The sequence below is a fragment of the Scyliorhinus canicula genome, chromosome 1, assembly GCF_902713615.1.
Source record: "Scyliorhinus canicula chromosome 1, sScyCan1.1, whole genome shotgun sequence".
NCBI classification, from domain to species: domain Eukaryota; kingdom Metazoa; phylum Chordata; class Chondrichthyes; order Carcharhiniformes; family Scyliorhinidae; genus Scyliorhinus; species Scyliorhinus canicula.
In genome coordinates, this window is record NC_052146.1 from 18630665 (window position 1) to 18651030 (window position 20366).

General features: G+C 49.2%; 1 protein-coding gene across 1 annotated transcript in view; it reads left to right on the plus strand.

Annotated features, from left to right (window-relative positions):
- Window positions 1–20366, plus strand: part of sgsm1a (small G protein signaling modulator 1a) — a 195105-nt gene that overhangs the window by 127989 nt on the left and 46750 nt on the right. Inside the window, exons 8-12 of the mRNA XM_038814691.1 lie at window positions 3250–3381; window positions 5660–5784; window positions 8633–8700; window positions 9921–10084; window positions 12262–12391. Coding sequence (XP_038670619.1) covers window positions 3250–3381; window positions 5660–5784; window positions 8633–8700; window positions 9921–10084; window positions 12262–12391 — 619 coding nt within the window. The remainder of the gene's footprint in view (window positions 1–3249; window positions 3382–5659; window positions 5785–8632; window positions 8701–9920; window positions 10085–12261; window positions 12392–20366) is intronic.

A 20366-nucleotide genomic window follows, 5' to 3' on the forward strand; every position in this document is an offset into this window, starting at 1 on the left:
TAAAATATTTCCTAAAATAAAAAAGAAGAGGGAACTGGTGCGTGTTGAAAATCACTGGGTCTCTGGACAGTTTTTTCAAGAAATTTGCTTCGTTTCTGTTTTCGACGCTCTCTGAAGCCACTGACTCATTTTGGGCCAAGTTTGCATTAGCATCAGCAGCCTTCTGGCCTTCTCTGCCTTGTCTGGGTGGTCATTCCTCATTTGTGAGCTGTTAAATGTCAGCAAGCTATTCAAGTGTGTATGGGGGTGGAGGGGGGTAGTGGATTGAAGGGGGGAGGGGGGTGTTGTTGGTGGCAGGGTACATCACAACCTAGCCCATTCCTGCCGATGTCTATCACTGACCGGCTTTCCGGCAAAGAGGACATTGCTCAAAATTGTATTGAATGGCAGAGTGGGCTTGACAGGCGGTGTGGACTACGCCTGCTCCTAGTTCTTATATTAACAGTCACTTGGTAATACAGAACTTGAATATCGCAGAGAAGAGATACATTTGCCAAAGATTTTTATCTTGCTCTCGACAGGACAAACACAGGAATGGCAAATTTCAAGCGATCCTAACAATTATGCTACAAGAGAAAAGGACGCTGATAGGTTGGCAAGATGACATGGCCCTTGTCAACCAATCAGCATCCTTGCATCCTGTTTTAAAATTTGGTGTTCTTGTGTTTGTCCTGTTGAGTGCGAGGTGGAAGCTTTGGCAAGAGTTGTCTTTTCAGCAATATTCGACCCCCTTTTGTTTTTATCATTTCAAATCCAGGCTGACTTTCACTTAAATCTTTTCCTTCCGGTCCTTTCCCCAGCTGGGTTGCGGCCTGGCATTCATTGGACTGCCGCATTTGTGTTCGTGGCAGCGACAGCGTTTCCAAGAGTCATTCGATAGACCGCAAAGACTTTTGAAATGCACATGCTTTATGAAGGCAGATTTGCTCTTTGATTTTCAGAATGGCGACCCCATGCCCCGCAATACCTCAGAGCAAACTGGCACCTACAGGACACACAGGGGGTTTAAAAGAAATTAAAAAGAAGTAATAGATGGAGTGTCCTGTTTTTGGACACCTGGGTTCACAGTGCTGATTGACTTGTCATGAGCCAATTTCCTCATGTGAAGGCACATCCACCCCCTCAATCAGGGAACAGCCTTCATTATTTGTTTCTCTCATTCAGGCAGAGTTGTCGCTTATGGGTTTCAGCCAGTTAATTGAGCTCATCATCGGGCCCCATCCTGATTTCCGTGACCTGACGCCTGTTGCCTGCCAGTGATCCTATTCCTCGGCAACTAACGAGCAAATAGACCTGAATCCCTTCCTTGTTAACGCTGCAACTGCAGCAGACTAATAACTCGCCACTGCTCCCTGAAGAGATGCTCGCTCGGTGTTTCCTGTCCTTACTACTACTGGGGATGATCTGATTTGCCGACTGTAAATTGAAATTTTAGAGGAATTGCAGGACATTGTGATTCATTTGTTTCTAAAGATCCTTTCTCTCCTCTTCTGTACGGCCATCCACCCACCTCGGCTTCGGGTCGTAGTAACGTGTCAGGGTGAAGGGGTGGGTACAGAACCAGACTTTTCCCAGTAACTGGAAGCTTTTTTAGCCCCAGTAGTTGAAAGCAGCGAGAGTTTAAAAAAAAAAATTCAGAGTATCCAATTATTTTCTTTACCAATTAAGGGGCAATTTAGCATGGCCAATCCACCTACCCTGCACATCTTTGGGTTGTGAGGGTGAAACCCACACAGACATGGGGAGAATGTGCAAACTCCACACGGACAGTGACCCAGGGCCGGGATTCGAATCTGGCACCTCAGCGCGTAGTCCCAGTGCTAACCACTGCGCCACAAAAGCATCGAGAGTTAATGGCTGTGATTCTTCGCCGGCAGCACGCTCACGCCCATGGTTTTCCCGATGGCGTGGGGCTGGCCACAATGGGAAATCCCATTGGCCAGCTGCCGGGATGGAGGATCCCACTGCGGCGGGTGCGCCCCATCCAAAAATGGATCTGGCGGGATGGAGAATCCCGCCCAATGTGGGGTTTTTTGAGATTATGAAGGGCTACAATGAGGTGATGGGGAAAGGTCTTGGCCGGGATTCTCCAATAATGGGGCTATGTCCCCATGCCCACCAGAAAACGGACGTGAATCACTCCAGACTTTTTTCAAAAAGTCCGGAGTGATTCTCCGATTTTAAGAGGGATAGCAGGCCCCAGCGTGCGCTACACAGCTCCTGCTGCCAATACGGAGCCCTGCACTACCGCCCGCTGGTCTGCGCATACGCGCAGCGGCCTGTTCCGCACCGGGCCCATGCGACATGACAGAGCCACGGCAGGCTGGCGTGGAAGAAGATAGCCCCCCCCCCCGGATCACACGCGTCTCTGTCCGTTGCCAGAAGCTGTGGGATCACACCCCAGGCCTTGATGGCCATTGGAAGGTGTGTCCGTGAAGCACACTGAACAGGTTGATTATCAACCTATAATACCTTCGTTACACATACCAATAGCAGGCAGTAAGCTTGTAAGAGATTCCTTTGATGAAAAGGAAGTTGGAGCCTCTGGCGTTGCTATCCATATCTCCAGATTACAACAGGAATGGAAAAGTGCATGTCGCCATAGCAACTTGGTACTCCTTGAGTGAACTATAACTCAGCACCACGTGAGGTGAATCATGATTGTTTGCGCTGGGGATGAGGGCACAGGAATGGAGGATGGCCACAATAGAATGAAAGATCCTGTGAGGAAATACAGGGTTCGATTCCAAGTCCCGCCGGGCACAATGGGTGAATCGTGCATGAGCTCCAAATCCAGCTTCAGCTCGCCAGCAGCAAATCCCACAAAGTGCGGCCTCGATGGGGGGGGGACTCCCCGAGGCCCAAGGAAAAGCGACAAAGTGCCGTTGGAGGATGTTTCTCGGTGCTGCAGCCATTGGGAAACACCCCATTAAACATGCCTGACAGTCCGCTGAATGGCACCTTAATGCCCTCTTCATAGTGTGGGTCTTAGACATTGGAATTCTCTGCAGGTGTGGAGCCCATATCATTGAAGAGAATGGAATAGAAGCTCGAGAAAGGGGAATTGAGCAGGATATTTCGGGTTGGGGGGGGGGGAACAGGTGGATCAGCTGAGGTGGGTCAATGGCCTTCCCCCTCAATACTGATTATGGTTGTCTCTCTGCGGTCCTGCTGGTACCAGTCACTCCGTCTGCGACCATCACTTCTTTTCGCCATCTGGTGTCATTCTCTGCGGCCCTTTGTTTCCAGATTCAGAAGCGACATTCGAGTGGCAGTATGGACGACCGGCTCACGCTCTCTGCCCGCGATTACGTCGAGTCCTTGCACCAGAATTCCCGAGCGACATTACTGTACGGCAAAAACAACGTGCTGGTTCAGCCAGTGAGTAACTGCCCTAACGGCGTTTGCATGTTTTACTGTATGGACTGTGAGGATTGGACGTGCCTGTCTCGGAGAAGGTGTTGCAAGTTTTACTCCAGAGGACTTGAGCACCTACTCCAGTGCAGTACTGAGGGAGTGCTGCACTACCGGAGTTGCTGCCTCGCAGATGAGATGCTAAAATGCAGCGTCTACCGCCCAGTCGGGTTGGTTGTGTTGTTTGGAAGAAAGCAGGGGAGCTCTCGCTGGGTGTTAATAATAATAATCTTTTATTGTCACAAGTATGGAGTTACTGTGAAAAGCCCCCATGAACATCATACATTGATTATCAACCTGCAAAACCTTCTCAACACATGCCAATAGCAGGTGGAAAGGTTGGAGGAGATTCCTTTGATGAAAAAGAAATTGGAGCCTTCCTTTTGATCGATTGGCCATTAGCACACTGCAGCTTGAGGGAGCTTCCTGTCTGCAAGTTGGCTGCCAGTTTCCCATGTTACAAGAGTAACCGCACTTCAAAAGTACATCGCCGGTTGTAAAGTGCTTTGCAGTGGCATGTGATCACGGAATATCCTCCAAGATGTCCTATTACTAACGGAGAGCCTAATTGTGGTATCAGACATTGTCCATACTCTGAATCAGAGCTCAAGCCATTTGAAATCTAATAATGAACTGGAAGGGGGCGGGGGGGAACACATGGGGTGATAGGGTCGTACAATCCTGGCAGTTGTCTTTTTTTAACTCTAAATCTGATGACGATCAGTGACCTTTTTCTTCCATGTCACCCAGTGCTTATTGTTGGAATAATCATGGGATGGCAGAACCACACTCCCATGTTTGGTTTATCCTGCATAAGCAGCCATCCCAATCCCCCTTTCCTTCGGCCGCCGAGCTATCCCATTATTAAATCTTAATACGGTCTCAATCATGAACTCCCAGCCTTCAAGCAAAATAGGTTTCTTGTGCTCCCCATTCTCAATCTCATCCGTTTAATCCTTTAATTGTGCCACCATGCTCCAGAACACTCAATTACTCAAAGAACAAGGAAAAGTACAGCACAGGAACAGACCCTTCGGCCCTCCAAGCTTGTGCCAATCATGATGCCCTAACCACAAAATGAAACCTTCTGCCCTTACTTGACCCCTCTATTTCCTCCCTATTGATGTATCCATCCAGACGCCTCTTAAATGTTGCTAATGTGCCTGCTTCCACTGCATCCTCTGGCGTTCCAGGCACCCATCGCTCTCTGCATGAAAAACCTACCCTGCACATCTCCCTTAAACTTTCCCCCTCTCACCTTGAACCTGTGACCCCTTGTAATTGACACTTCCACCGTAGAAAAAGCCTCTGACTATCCACCCTGTCATAATTTTGTAGACCTCTATCAGGTTTCCCCTCAGCCTCCGTCTTTCCAATGAAAACAATCCTAGTTTATTCAACCTCCCCTCATAGCCAACACCCTCAAGACCAGGAGATCCTGGTGAACCTTCTCTGCACTCTCTCCACAGCTTCCACGTCCTTCTGATAATGTGGTGACCAGAACTGCACGCAATACTCCAAATGCTGCCTAACCAAGGGTTTATATAGCTGCAACATGAGCACCCAACTCTTGTACTCAATGCCCCGGCTGATGGAGGTAGGAATGCCATCTGCTTTCTCAATCACCATGGCCACCTGTGTTGGCACTTTTAGGGAACTGTGTCCAGATCCCTCTGTATGTTAATGTGCCTGAGGGTTCTGCCATTTGCCGGAAACAGTCTTTGTTTCTTCGTACGTAGGGTGTGGGCGTCACCGACAGGGTCAGCATTTGTTGCCCATCCCTAATTGCCCTTGAGACGGCGGCGGTGAGCCGCCTTGTTGAACTGCTGCAGCCAATGTGGTGCAGGTACACCCATTGTGCTGTTGTAGGGAGAGGGTATTCCAGGATTTTGACGATAGCCGTGGAGGAATGGCAATATGGCAACGGGGCTGGTTTAGCTCACTGGGCTAAATCGCTGGCTTTTAAAGCAGACCAAGCAGGCCAGCAGCACGGTTTGATTCCCGTACCAGCCTCCCCGGACAGGCGCCGGGATGTGGCGACTAGGGGCTTTTCACAGTAACTTCATTGGAGCCTACTCGTGACAATAAGCGATTTTCATTTTTTCATTTTCATTTGGTTCCAAGTCAGGACCGTGCGTGGCCTGGAGGGGCATTGACAGGTGGGGGTCGTGCCACACTCATCTTAGTCCCCCTTCAATCCAGCACAGTAATTCACTGCACTGTTAAAATTCTGTCTTGTCCTCAGAGAGATGACATGGAACACATCCCAGGGTACCTTTCGCTCCACCAGACAGGAGACACCATGACATTGAAATGGACCCCCAACCAGCTGATGAATGGCTCTGTGGGAGACTTGGATTATGAGAAAAGGTTAGCTCATTCCCATTAGTGCTGCAACATTTGTGGATGGCCTTTATTTCTTTTGGGAAGGCATGAATCTTAAAGATGTGAATTCATCCAAGTTAAGCATTCCTCACCAAACCAGAACTTTACTGAGAATTGCTGAGAGGTTGGGACATAGTCTGCTGTGTGTGCTTCCATTCAGGCCTAGCTAAAGCTTTTTTCATTTAGTGCATCTTTGGAATGTTGACCTCAGAGAGAGTGGGAAGTCATAGAATTCCTACAGTGCAGAAGGAGGTCATTCGGCCCATCGAGTCTACACGACCCTCTGAAAGACCACCCTACTTAGACCCATGCCCCGACCCTATCTCTGTAGCCCAGTAACCCCACCTAACCTTTAGACACTACGTGGCCATTTAGCACAGCCAATCCACCTAACCCTCACATCTTTGGACTGTGGGAGCAACCAGAGGAAACCCACGCAGACACGGGGAGAAAGCGCAAACTCCACCCGGAATTGAACCTGGGTCCCTGGTGCTGTGAGGCAGCAGTGCTAGCCATTGTGCCACCGGAGAAATGCGCAACCCTGTGTGATAATTGACCTCCTCAATACAGCAATGTCCCGATTCACACTGAACTAATTGGTTCTGTAGTCTGGGGTGCCATGCTCTGCCCCTCAACCTGTGTTGGCACTGGGTATGAGTGCATGTCAGCTAAAGGCAGGACTGGCCTAGGGTGCGATGCGGACTAGGGTCAAATAGCCTGCCTCTCTTTCGGCAGTGCTCTGGGGGAGGGGGAATGGCCATATTGCTATTGTACAGAGTGCAGCAGGCACCTGGAGGGAATGCGTCTCAGGAGGGGCGGCAAAAACAAACGAGGAAATGGCATTCATTGGCACAGGGCACTGCAGTGAAATTAGCTTTAATTTTGACAAAGCATATTTTTTTTTGAAAGGTTGTTTTATGTGTGCAGGAAGGCATGGCAACATTTGTGAAGTGTTGTAACATGATTTTCTCTTTTGTTTCTTGTTGTGAACTTATCGCCTCTTTCTTCCTTCATTTCAATTCCTGTCAATCACCTTGGGCTCGTGCTCGTGCCAACAATGGCTGCCCACTGTTTGTGTCGCTCTGTTTGTTGGCTCTTTCTCTGCTTGGCTGCACTGCTTGCTTGCCAAATTTATCACCCCGCACTGCTTGGGTACTTGGTTTCTCTCTGCTGAGTTTGCTATGCGACTCTCAGCGCCCATTCCCAGAAATCCGTCCGGCCACGGGGGAAGCGAAGTCGAATTGTCCGGTAAGTTATGGCTCCCTGGGACAGTGTTCCATGTACAAAGCCATTCTTGTCCATGAGCTACCAACCGATGCTTTCAAAAGGTCCATTCAGCGCACACCACTACCACCCAATAAAATGTTCCCTTATTAGTGTGATACTGACCCATACAGACGTGCAGAATCCATGGTTCGTCAGCTCCGTAAAGAGGCTACAGCACACTTTCTGTCACTGGGTAGGGGTGAAGGGCCTACTGTTAGATAGAGGTGGGTGAAGGTGGTCTACCACTGACCACTGTACTTTCTGCCTGTCTGAAGGGGACAGCCAGTTAACGATCCCACTGATCACAAAGCTACTAACTTGGTGGAAGAAGCAAATGTGGTTGGGAAGGGTGGGGGGTGGGGGGGGGGGGGGGGGGGGACTTGACACGCATGGCAGACTGCAGTCAGTCTCCTTGTCCAGTGATAAGATGTCCTGGATTGAAATCCACACTGTTAGTTCTATTGCCTATCCTTCATTCTCCATTGGATTTGGAAGTTCCCGGTTGTTAACGTGCTGAGTGTAGGGGAGGGCTCAGTTGGCTAGACTGCCAGTGTTGGATTGGATTGTTTATTGTCACGTGCACCGAGGCACAGTGAAAATTAATGTTCTGCGTGCAGCTCAAACGGATCATTCCATACATGAATGTAAATACATAGACACGGGCATCGGGTGAAGCGTACAGGCGTGTGGGTCAGATCAATGAAAACAGCACCGATTTCAGTCTCCCTATTGGCTGGGGTTGATTTGGGGCCCACCTCCTCACCCTGCCCACAGTAAAAGATGGTCGCCCTTTGCCACGATCAGGTCGACGTCACCAAGGCCTTGCCTTCAGTTGGAAAACTGAGGAAGCAGTTTACATGCCTGAAGTTAAGAGAGTATGAGTAAGGGCAGCACGGTGGCACAGTGGTTAGCACTGCTGCCTCACAGCACCGAGGTCCCAGGTTCGATCCCGGCTCTGGGTCACTGTCCGTGTGGAGTTTGCACATTCTCCCCGTGTTTGCGTGGGTTTCACCCCCACAACCCAAAAATATGCAGGTTAGGTGGATTGGCTATGCTAAATTATCCCTTAATTGGAAAAAATAAATTGGGTACTCTAAATTTAAAAAAAAGCGTATCAGTAATACCAATGGGCAACGAACACCAAGGAAATTGTCAATATGAGTCATGTCTAGATAAATTACACACCGTAGCTACTTTGGACATGGAAGTTCTGCGAGTTGATCTCAAAGTCCTTCTGTGCTCCAGGCAGTTGCGAAAGTCTAGCTAATGAGACATGTGATCTCGTTACTGTCTTCTCTGGCTGTCTAGGTTGTGTTGTGCAGCTGCCTCAGACATTGATGGGGAGAGCAGGGCACAAATGTTAGGCCACTGGAGGGGTTTGGTGAATAGGAGTTCTGCGCATCATTCCAGCACGCCATTATCAGCCAACTGCATAACTGCGCATTGACAATTGGTGCCTGTGACTGTCTGCGACACGAGGGATGTTATCTGTCCTCCGCTGTAGGAATTGGCAATGCACTGTTAAATGTCAGCGTGTAATTGGACACGATTTGATCTTGTTTTCCAGTATATATTGGGACTTTGCCATGACCATCCGTTTGGAAGATATCGTTTACCTGCACTGCCACCAACAGAGTAAGAAGAAAAGAATCCCTGTCTGAATTTTGTTTGTTGAGGTTGTGTTTCTGTTGGATGAAAAATTCCCGAACAATTTGAGGGATGACTGGTGCTCTTATGTGCTCCCCCCCGCCCTCCCTTAACATCCATTATTGGGCGACAGGGCTGGCATTCAACGCCTGTCTCTAGTTGCCCAGCGATTGGCTAGTCCGTTCCACGGCAAAGTGAAGAATCAACTCCCATTTGTGCGGGACCAGGGTCAGGTAAAGGAGCAGCCTGGCAAATCTTCCTTCCTGGAGTTTGGTTAACACGACAGTCTGACACCTTGAACATGTTCACGTTTGCTGCCAGCGGCTTTGTTTTAGATTTTAACTTAATTTGTTTTTGGATTGCTGAAGACTGAATTCAAATTCTTAAATTGCCGGTAGTGGGATTCGAACTCGCCTTCGCTGGATTCCTAGTCCAGTAACCTAACTGCTGTGCTCGGAGTGACGATATAATCGCACTTTTGCCGGGTGGCTGCCCAACCTCCTTTGCATTAAGGTAGAACTGCGGAATCGTGCTGCACAGAAGGAGGCCATTCAGTCCATCATGCCTGTGACAGTCCTCGGCAGACTCCTTTTTTCTCCATTATTTATTCATCCAGTTCCCTTTTTGAGTGTTAACAGGGAGTCTGCTTTCTCCAGCCTTTCATCACAGCTGACAAGGTGGTGCAATTTGTTCGGTTGGAACCCACTGCCCTGCAGAGTGGCGTGGCATCGGTTACTGCTCTCCCACCCTGCCACATGTTAATCTCTGCCATGCCACAGCAGGAACACTGCCAACCTGTTTGTGGAAGAGGCAGCCAACCCAGAGATCTGTGAACAATGTCCCTGCCCATTGTCTTAACAAGGGGTGGGTTTGGCCTAAAGACAATGCTCCGACTAAAGAGAGATCAAGTGGAGCCTACTTGGAAAGAATGGAGTCTTGGCCTTAAAAGAAAATAACCAGAAGAAATAATACTTTGCGATAGTTGCAAATTATTTTTTTAGTTTATTTATGGTTTCCTGTAGAGTTTTTTTGTTGGTTGGACTAAAATTGCACATTTTTCTGACACTGGGCCGCACAATCGTGGACCATCTCGGGTATAATTCCTGGCCATTTCCTGTCACGTTTGCTCTTCTGTATCACAGCTGCTGTCTGACTCCCCGGCCATTGTGGCGTTAATGGGCGTGTTTTCATTTCCTGTGTGCTCATAGTTGACAGCGGCGGGACGGTGGTGCTGGTGAGTCAGGATGGGATCCAGAGGCCCCCACTCCGCTTTCCAAAGGGGGGACATCTGCTGGCTTTCCTGTCATGTCTGGAGAACGGTCTTCTGCCTCGCGGACAGCTGGATCCTCCTTTGTGGTCCCAGCGAGGGAAGGTACAGAAACATGCCTCACGAGTAAAGTCACGACAGTACCCTTAGAAAGGGCAATTTGATCCTTTTTTCAAAATCTTTATGTTTGTTCTCAGAATCATGTAAAGTATGCATGACCCTCTCTGTGTAGTGTTCTGCAGAATTCCAGTTTATAACTTTTAAGATTCCAGACCAGACCCCAACAGTTGCTATCATACAGGACAGAAATCCCAATATTTAATTTCATTTATAGAACTGTAAGAAAAGGATACTTTGCTCCAGGAATGATTCCATACACAAATAGAGATATTGGATATTAAAACAAACTTTATTACTAACACAGTATTACTAACTTTAGCATCACAAAGAAAAATAGCTTACAATTACCCATTAAACAATGCTTAACAATAATGAAACAATAACCCTCAACTACTATCTTTATCTTCACTCAAACAGCACCCAGCTCCGGTCAAAATCCACTTTAAAATACAGTTGGCCGACCCAGGACTACTTGCTGTAAAGAGATGTCTTGGATAAACCACTTTGAGAAGGAGAGATCCTTCAAGAACTCAGCTTGCAGATTCTTGCCTGTCGCACTACTATTTAATCTGCCAGCCTTTTAAAAAAACTGTTGGCCTGTCCACAGGCAAAATCTTTTTAACTAAATTGCTTTGAGAGAAGAAGCTCCTTTGTTCACAGACGGATCTAAGCCCACTGTTTCTCCAGAAACTGATAGTCTGGTCTGTCCCTAATCAAATCTTTAACTGAACTGAAACTCCAAAACCCAACACCTGACTGTTTCAGCACCTGGGTCCTCCCATTAATGACATTGTCTTACTAAGCTGAACACAATGTCTATAATTATCTACTCCCCAGGGTCCTATCTTAATATAAACAAAGTCCCATTATCCCAACTTCAGAAGCAACATTCATGACTGAAATGAATTATGATCTTACTTTTATGATGTTATAATTGCACCTCAGTCTCCAAAGAGTCTAGCTGCTTTTCAAACCTGGAGTATTAAAAACAGGACTGCAGCAGTCACGCACTAACCCAGGCTTTTAACCCTCACAGCACCAGCTACATATAATACAATATATCTGAAATTCCTACAATCATCACACTTTCTACTGTTGTTGATTGTAATGTCACCTCAGATTGTGCCCCTGATAGGATGGCATCGCTGTGGTAGAACGATGCACTCGTGTTGTGCTATGTAGTAATAATGGCCAATGAAGATTGGCGATGTCATTTTTTGTCGTGAGAAAATGGGGGAGAAACAATTCACACAATCTGTTCCCCTGGGGTCACTGCGTAATAATCTGAGCAGAGTTAAGGGGCAGTAAATCCACAGTCTCGTTCAGAGGGCAGGGTACCCTGCTTTGGAAAATGGTAAAACCACACTGATGTTGTCAAGGATGAGTCTCAGGGCTGAGGGGCTGCAGAAATGGTCTTCAAATTGCGTCTAAATGAGCGGATGTGCCTGATCCCGACACTAGGATATTTGACGTGGGGGGGAGGGGGGCTGAAACAGCACCCCACTCCCCTGCCATATTCCCGTAACCCCACCTAACATCTTTGGACACTTAAGGGCCAATCCACGTAAACTACACTTTGTGGAGGGTCAACCACATTGCTGTGGGCCTGGAGTCACATGTAACCCAGGAGGCCGATCTCCTTCCCTAAAAAGCATTAGTGAACCAGATGGGCTTTTACAATAACCAATGATAGTTTCGCGGCCACCATTACTGGGACTAGCTACATTTTTCCGATCCATTGACTGGATTCAAATTCTACCAGCTGCTGTGGTGGGATTTGATCCCATGTCCTTGTAGCGTTAGGCTGGGTCATTGGATTATTAGCCCAGTGACATTACCACTACACTGCCATCACCTCTACCACCTGCCCTCCTGCTACAGGAAGCAGTTGAGTCAGATGGTTCCTTTCAAAAGGTATCTACCCAAGGACACGGAGCAAAGAGTAACAAAAAGAGATGATGAGATGAGGTAGATGGAAAAGGAGGAAGAAGTGGAGCATTGACACTAGCACAGAGGAGCTGGGCTGAATGGCCTGTTTCTGTGCTGTGGATTCAATGTAATTCTATGCAGATCCTGTAACCTCCTATCTTCCATCCCGTTCACCTTCCTGCCCCTGTAGCTCATTGTAGATGTTGAGACTGAAATTGTTCATCTGCCTCTAGGGCAAGGTTTTCCCGAAACTCCGAAAGCGAAGCCCTCCAGGATCTGCTGAATCCAGCTCGGACAAGGAGGATGAAGAGGCGACTGACTACGTTTTCCGAATAATCTTCCCGGGTACTAACTCTGAGTTTGGTATGTATCTGATGAAGCTGCTCACACAACCCAGCCAGGGCTGCCTAATGCGGTATGATGGATGTAGAGGGTTTACAAACGTGTTAGCGTGTTTATCCGTGTAACAGACCTTTCCTATCAGGGTAACTCGGGAATGTTCAGGGTTTTTAACCAATTTAAATGGCAAGTGTTCAATTATAATATTTTGTTAAGTGTTGAGAAGAACATTGCTTTTATGACCAGTCCAGCATTTGGTAAAGAACAAAAGAATCAACCAAGTAACATGCAAGATCATTGAGGACGTCCCTGCAAGATCATTGAGGATGTCTCCCCGAGATCATTGAGGATGTCCCTGCGAGATCATTGAGGATGCCCTGCGAGATCATTGAGGATGTCCCTGTGAGATCATTGAGGATGTCCCTGTGAGATCATTGAGGATGTCCCTGCGGGATCATTGAGGATGTCCCTGTGAGGTTATTGAGGATGTCCCTGCGAGATCATTGAGGATGTCCCCCCGAGATCATTGAGGATGTCCCTGTGAGGTCATTGAGGATGTCCCTGTGAGGTCATTGAGGATGTCCCTATGAGGTCATTGAGGATGTCCCTGTGCGGTCATTGAGGATGTCCCTGTGAGGTCATTGAGGATGTTCCCCCCCCCCAAGATCATTGAGGATGTCCCTGCGAGATCATTGAGGATGTCCCTGCGAGATCATTGAGGATGTCCCTGTGAGGTCATTGAGGATGTCCCCCCCGAGATCATTGAGGATGTCCCCCCGAGATCATTGAGGATGTCCCTGTGAGATCATTGAGGACGTCCCTGTGAGGTCATTGAGGATGTCCCCCCGAGATCATTGAGGATGTCCCCCCGAGATCATTGAGGATGTCCCCCCGAGATCATTGAGGACGTCCCTGCGAGATCATTGAGGATGTCCCCCCCCCCCAAGATCATTGAGGATGTCCCTGTGAGGTCATTGAGGATGTCCCTGTGAGGTCATTGAGGATATCCCTGTGAGGTCATTGAGGATGTCCCTATGAGGTCATTGAGGATGTCCCTGTGAGATCATTGAGGATGTCCCTGTGAGGTCATTGAGGATGTCCCCCCGAGATCATTGAGGATGTCCCCCCGAGATCATTGAGGACGTCCCTGTGAGGTCATTGAGGACGTCCCTGTGAGATCATTGAGGATGTCCCTGTGAGGTCATTGAGGATGTCCCCCCGAGATCATTGAGGATGTCCCCCCGAGATCATTGAGGATGTCCCCCCGAGATCATTGAGGCTGTCACCCCGAGATCATTGAGGATGTCCCCCCGAGATCATTGAGGATGTCCCCCCGAGATCATTGAGGATGTCCCTGCGAGATCATTGAGGATGTCCCCCCGAGATCATTGAGGATGTCCCCCCGAGATCATTGAGGATGTCCCTCCGAGATCATTGAGGATGTCCCTGCGAGATCATTGAGGATGTCCCCCCGAGATCATTGAGGATGTCCCCCCGAGATCATTGAGGATGTCCCTGTGAGATCATTGAGGATGTCCCTGCGAGATCATTGAGGATGTCCCTGTGAGATCATTGAGGATGTCCCCCCGAGATCATTGAGGATGTCCCTGCGAGATCATTGAGGATGTCCCTGTGAGATCATTGAGGATGTCCCCCCGAGATCATTGAGGATGTCCCTGTGAGATCATTGAGGATATCCCTGTGAGGTCATTGAGGATGTCCCTGTGAGATCATTGAGGATGTCCCCCCGAGATCATTGAGGATGTCCCCCCGAGATCATTGAGGACGTCCCTGTGAGATCATTGAGGATGTCCCTGTGAGGTCATTGAGGATGTCCCCCCGAGATCATTGAGGATGTCCCCCCGAGATCATTGAGGATGTCCCCCCCCGAGATCATTGAGGATGCCCCTGTGAGGTCATTGAGGATGTCTCCCTGAGATAGAACATAGAACAGTACAGCACAGAACAGGCCCTTCGGCCCTCGATGTTGTGCCGAGCAATGATCACCCTACTCAACCCACGTATCCACCCTATACCCATAACCCAACAACCCCCCCCTTAACCTTACTTTTTTTTAGGATACTACGGGCAATTTAGCATGGCCAATCCACCTAAGCCGCACATCTTTGGACTGTGGGAGGAAACCGGAGCACCCGGAGAAAACCCACGCACACACGTGGAGGACGTGCAGACTCCGCACAGACAGTGACCCAGCCGGGAATCGAACCTGGGACCCTGGAGCTGTGAAGCATTTATGCTAACCACTATGCCACCGTGCTGCCCCAATCATTGAGGATGTCCGCCCAAGATCATTGAGGATGTCCCTGTGCGGTCATTGAGGATGTCCCTGTGAGGTCATTGAGGATGTCCCCCTGAGATAATTGAGGATGTCCCTGTGAGAACATTGAGGATGTCCCTTTGAGGTCATTGAGGATGTCCCTGTGAGAACATTGAGGATGTCCCTTTGAGGTCATTGAGGATGTCCCTGTGAGGTCATTGAGGATGTCCCTGTGAGGTCATTGAGGATGTCCCTCCAAGATCATTGAGGATGTCCCTGTGAGATCATTGAGGATGTCCCTGTGAGGTCATTGAGGATGTCCCTGTGAGATCATTGAGGATGTCCCTGTGAGGTCATTGTGGATGTCCCCCCAAGATCATTGAGGATGTCCCCCCGAGATCATTGAGGATGTCCCTCCGAGATCATTGAGGATGTCCCCCCGAGATCATTGAGGATGTCCCCCCGAGATCATTGAGGACGTCCCTGTGAGGTCATAGAGAATGTTCCCCTGAGATCATTGAGGATGTCCCTGTGAGAACATTGAGGATGTCCCTGTGAGAACATTGAGGATGTCCCTGTGAGGTCATTGAGGATGTCCCCCCGAGATCATTGAGGATGTCCCTGCGAGATCATTGAGGATGTCCCTGTGAGGTCATTGAGGAAGTCCCTGCGAGATCATTGAGGATGTCCCCCCGAGATCATTGAGGATGTCCCCCCGAGATCATTGAGGACGTCTCTGTGAGATCATTGAGGATGTGTCCCCCCGGTATCATTGAGGATGTCCCTGTGAGGTCATTGAAGATGTCCCCCCGAGATCATTGAGGATGTCCCTATGAGATCATTGAGGATGTCCCTGTGAGGTCATTGAGGATGTCCCCCTGAGGTCATTGAGGATGTCCCCCTGAGATCATTGAGGATGTCCCTGTGAGATCATTGAGGATGTCCCTTTGAGGGCATTGAGGATGTCCCTGTGAGCACATTGAGGATGTCCCTGTGAGGTTATTGAGGATGTCCCTGTGAGGTCATTGAGGATGTCCCTGTGAGCACATTGAGGATGTCCCTGTGAGGTTATTGAGGATGTCCCTGTGAGGTCATTGATGATGTCCCTGTGAGAACATTGAGGATGTCCCTGTGAGGTTATTGAGGATGTCCCTGTGAGATCATTGAGGATGTCCCTGTGAGGTCATTGATGATGTCCCTGTGAGAACATTGAGGATGTCCCTGTGAGGTTATTGAGGATGTCCCTGTGAGATCATTGAGGATGTCCCTGTGAGGTCATTGAGGATGTCCCTGTGAGATCATTGAGGACGTCCCTGTGAGGTCATTGAGGACGTCCCTGTGAGATCATTGAGGACGTCCCTGTGAGGTCATTGAGGATGTCCCCCCGAGATCATTGAGGATGTCCCCCTGAGATCATTGAGGATGTCCCCCCGAGATCATTGAGGATGTCCCTTTGAGGGCATTGAGGATGTCCCTGTGAGCACATTGAGGATGTCCCTGTGAGGTTATTGAGGATGTCCCTGTGAGGTCATTGAGGATGTCCCTGTGAGCACATTGAGGATGTCCCTGTGAGGTCATTGATGATGTCCCTGTGAGAACATTGAGGATGTCCCTGTGAGGTTATTGAGGATGTCCCTGTGAGATCATTGAGGATGTCCCTGTGAGGTCATTGAGGATGTCCCTGTGAGGTCATTGAGGACGTCCCTGTGAGATCATTGAGGACGTCCCTGTGAGGTCATTGAGGATGTCCCCCCGAGATCATTGAGGATGTCCCCCTGAGATCATTGAGGATGTCCCCCCAAGATCATTGAGGAAGTCCCTGCGAGATCATTGAGGACGTCTCTGTGAGATCATTGAGGATGTCCCTGTGAGATCATTGAGGATGTCCCTGTGAGGTCATTGAGGATGTCCCTGTGAGGTCATTGAGGATGTCCCTGTGCGGTCATTGAGGATGTCCCTGTGAGGTCATTGAGGATGTCCCTGTGAGGTCTTTGAGGATGTCCCTGTGAGGTCATTGAAGATGTCCCTGTGAGATCATTAAGGATGTCCCTGTGAGGTCATTGAGGATGTCCCTGTGAGGTCATTGAGGACGTCCTGTGAGGTCATTGAGGACATCCACTGGAGCACTGATACGCTGGGGGGCTTTTTGTATTCATTCATGGAATGTGTGAGTGCCATTGACGAGGGTGCTATTTATTTGCCCTTAGGAGCCGGTTTACCTAAGTTGGCTGGACAGCTGGTTTGTGATGCAGAGCAAGGCCAACAGCATGGGTTCAATTCCCGTACCGGTTGAGGTCATTCATGATGACCCCGCCTTCTCAACCTTACCCCTTGCCTGAGGTGTCGTGATCCTCAGGTTAAATCACCACCAGTCAACTCTCCCCCCTCAAAGAGGAAAGCCGCCTGTGGTCATCTGAGCCCAGCTCCGCATTCTATCTATGTCTCTTTGAAGCCGACAACAGCCCTCCTCACTATCCACAACTCCACCAATCTTCGTATCATCTGCAAATTTACTGACCCACCCTTCAACTCCCTCATCCAAGTCGTTAATGAAAATCACAAACAGCAGAGGACCCAGAACTGATCCCTGCGGTACGCCACTGATAACTGGGCTCCAGGCTGAATATTTGCCATCCAACACCACTCTCTGTCGTCTATCGGTTAGCCAGTTTGTTATCCAACTGGCCAAATTTCCCACTATCCCATGCCTCCTTACTTTCTGCACAAGCCTACAATGGGGAACCATGTCAAATGCCTTACTAAAATCCATGTTCACTACATCCACTGCTTTACCTTCATCCACATGCTTAGTCACCTCCTCAAAGAAGCCAATAAGACTTGTAAGGAAAGACCTACCCCTCACAAATCCGTGCTGACTATCCCTAATCAAGCAGTGTCTTTCCAGATGCTCAGAAATCCTATCCCTCAGTACCCTTTCCATTACTTTGCCTACCACCAAAGTAAGACTAACTGGCCTGTAATTCACAGGGTTATCCCTATTCCCTTTTTTGAACAGGGGCACAACATTTGCCACTCTCCAATCCTCTGGTACCACCCCTGTTGACAGCGAGGACGAAAAGATCATTGCCAACGGCTCTGCAATTTCATTTCTTACTTCCCATACAATCCTTGAATATATTCCGTCAGGCTCGGGGAACTTGTCTACCCTCAAGTTTTTCAAAACGCACAACACATCTTCCTTCCTAACAAGTATCTCCTCGAGCTTACCAGTCTGTTTCACACTATCCTCTCCAACAATATGGCCCCTCTCATTTGTAAATACTGAAGAAAAATACTTGTTCAAGACCTCTCCTATCTCTTCAGACTCAATACACAATCTCCCGCTACTGTCCTTAATCGGACCTACCCTCGCTCTAGTCATTCTCATATTTCTCACATATGTGTAAAAGGCCTCCCGGGGAACATTGATGGGGGATTTCAGGGTTGGCACAGAGCGGGCATCAGACAGCTGAGGGACCTGTTTATTGATGGGAGGTTTGCGAGCCTGGGGGAGTTGGAGGAGAAATTTGGGCTCCCCCCGGGGAACATGTTCAGGTATCTGCAGGTAAAGGCATTTGCTAGGCGGCAGGTGGAGGGATTCCCTTCGCTTCCCGCGAGGGGGGTGAGCGACAGGGTGCTTTCAGGGGTCTGGGTCGGGGAGGGGAAGATATCCGATATCTACAAGGTTATGCAGGAGGCGGAGGAGCCGTCAGTAGAGGAGCTGAAAGCTAAGTGGGAGGGGGAACTGGGGGAACAGATCGAAGACGGGACATGGGCTGATGCTCTGGAGAGGGTTAATTCTTCCTCCTCGTGTGCGCGGCTTAGCCTCATCCAATTCAAGGTGCTGCATAGGGCCCACATGACTGGGACGAGGATGAGTAGGTTCTTTGGGGGTGAGGACAGGTGTGTCAGGTGCTCGGGGAGTCCAGCGAACCATGCCCATATGTTCTGGGCATGCCCGGCACTGGAGGAGTTCTGGAAGGGGGTGGCGAGGACGGTGTCGAGGGTGGTGGGATCCAGGGTCAAGCCAGGATGGGGACTCGCGATTTTTGGGGTTGGGGTGGAGCCGGGAGTGCAGGAGGCGAAAGAGGCCGGTGTCCTGGCCTTTGCGTCCCTAGTAGCCCGGCGAAGGATCTTGCTACAATGGAAGGATGCGAGGCCCCCAAGCGTGGAGACCTGGATCAATGACATGGCTGGTTTCATTAAGCTAGAGAAGGTCAAATTCGCCCTGAGAGGGTCGGTACAAGGGTTCTTTAGGCGGTGGCAGCCTTTTCTCGACTTTCTGGCTCAACGGTAGGGTACAGGGACAGTAGCAGCAGCAACCCGGGGGGGGGGGGGGGGGGGGGGGGGGGGGAGGGAAAAGGGGAGGGAAAAGGGGGGGGGGGGGGGCGACAATGACTATGTTTGTTTATTTAATTTTAATATATTTTTAAGTTCTTTTGTTGTTCATTGGGGTTGGGGGGTGGGGGGGATGTGATACATGCGCCGATACGGTCTGGGGGTGTCACAGTTATTATGGGTTATTTTGTTGCATTTCATTGTTTGTCATGTTTTATATTTTCTGTAAAAAATTCCAATAAAAATTATATTAAAAAAAAAAATATGTGTAAAAGGCCTTGGGGTTTTCCTTGATCCTACCCGCCAAAGATTTTTCATGCCCTCTCTTAGCTCTCCTAATCCCTTTCTTCAGTTCCCTCCTGGCTATCTTGTATCCCTCCAGCGCCCTGTCTGAACCTTGTTTCCTCAGCCTTACATAAGTCTCCTTCCTCTTAACAAGACATTCAACCTCTCTTGTCAACCATGGTTCCCTCACTCGACCATCTCTTCCCTGCCTGACAGGGACATACATATCAAAGACATGCAGTATCTGTTCCTTGAACAAGTTCCACATTTCACTTGTGTCCTTCCCTGACAGCCTATTTTCCCAACTTATGCACTTCAATTCTTGTCTGACTGCATTGTATTTACCCTTCCCCCAATTGTAAACCTTGCCCTGTTGCACACACCTATCCCTCTTCATCACTAAAGTGAAAGTCACAGAATTGTGGTCACTACCTCCAAAATGCTCCCCCACTAATAAATCTATCACCTGCCCTGGTTCATTACCAAGTACCAAATCCAATATGGCCTCCCCTCTGGTCGGACAATCTACATACTGTGTTAGAAAAGCTTCCCTGACACACTGCACAAACATTACCCCATCCAAACTATTTGATCTAAAGAGTTTCCACTCAATGTTTGGGAAGTTGAAGTCACCCATGACTACTACCCTGTGACTTCTGCACCTTTCCAAAATCTGTTTCCCAATCTGTTCCTCCACATTTCTGCTGCTCTTGGGGGGGCCTATAGAAAACTGCCAACAAGGTGACTGTCATGGGAACCTCCCTCCGGGCCCTCGCCACGGCAGCACTCCCATCCCCACCCAAAAAACACTCCAGCAGCCCAGTGGTGACAGCCACCCTCCAATCCTGGAACCAACTGCGGCAGCAACTTGGCCTGACCAAAATGTCGAACAGGGCTCCCATCTGCAACAACCATAGGTTCACACCAGCACTGACTGACGCCACCTTCAAAAGGTGGAGGCAGGACGGGGGGACACTGACAGTCAGGGACCTATACACGGACGACAGGATCGCAACACTGGACGAACTGACAGAGAAATTTCAGCTAGCTAGGGGGAACGAGCTACGGTACCTGCAGCTCAAAAACTTCCTACGAAAG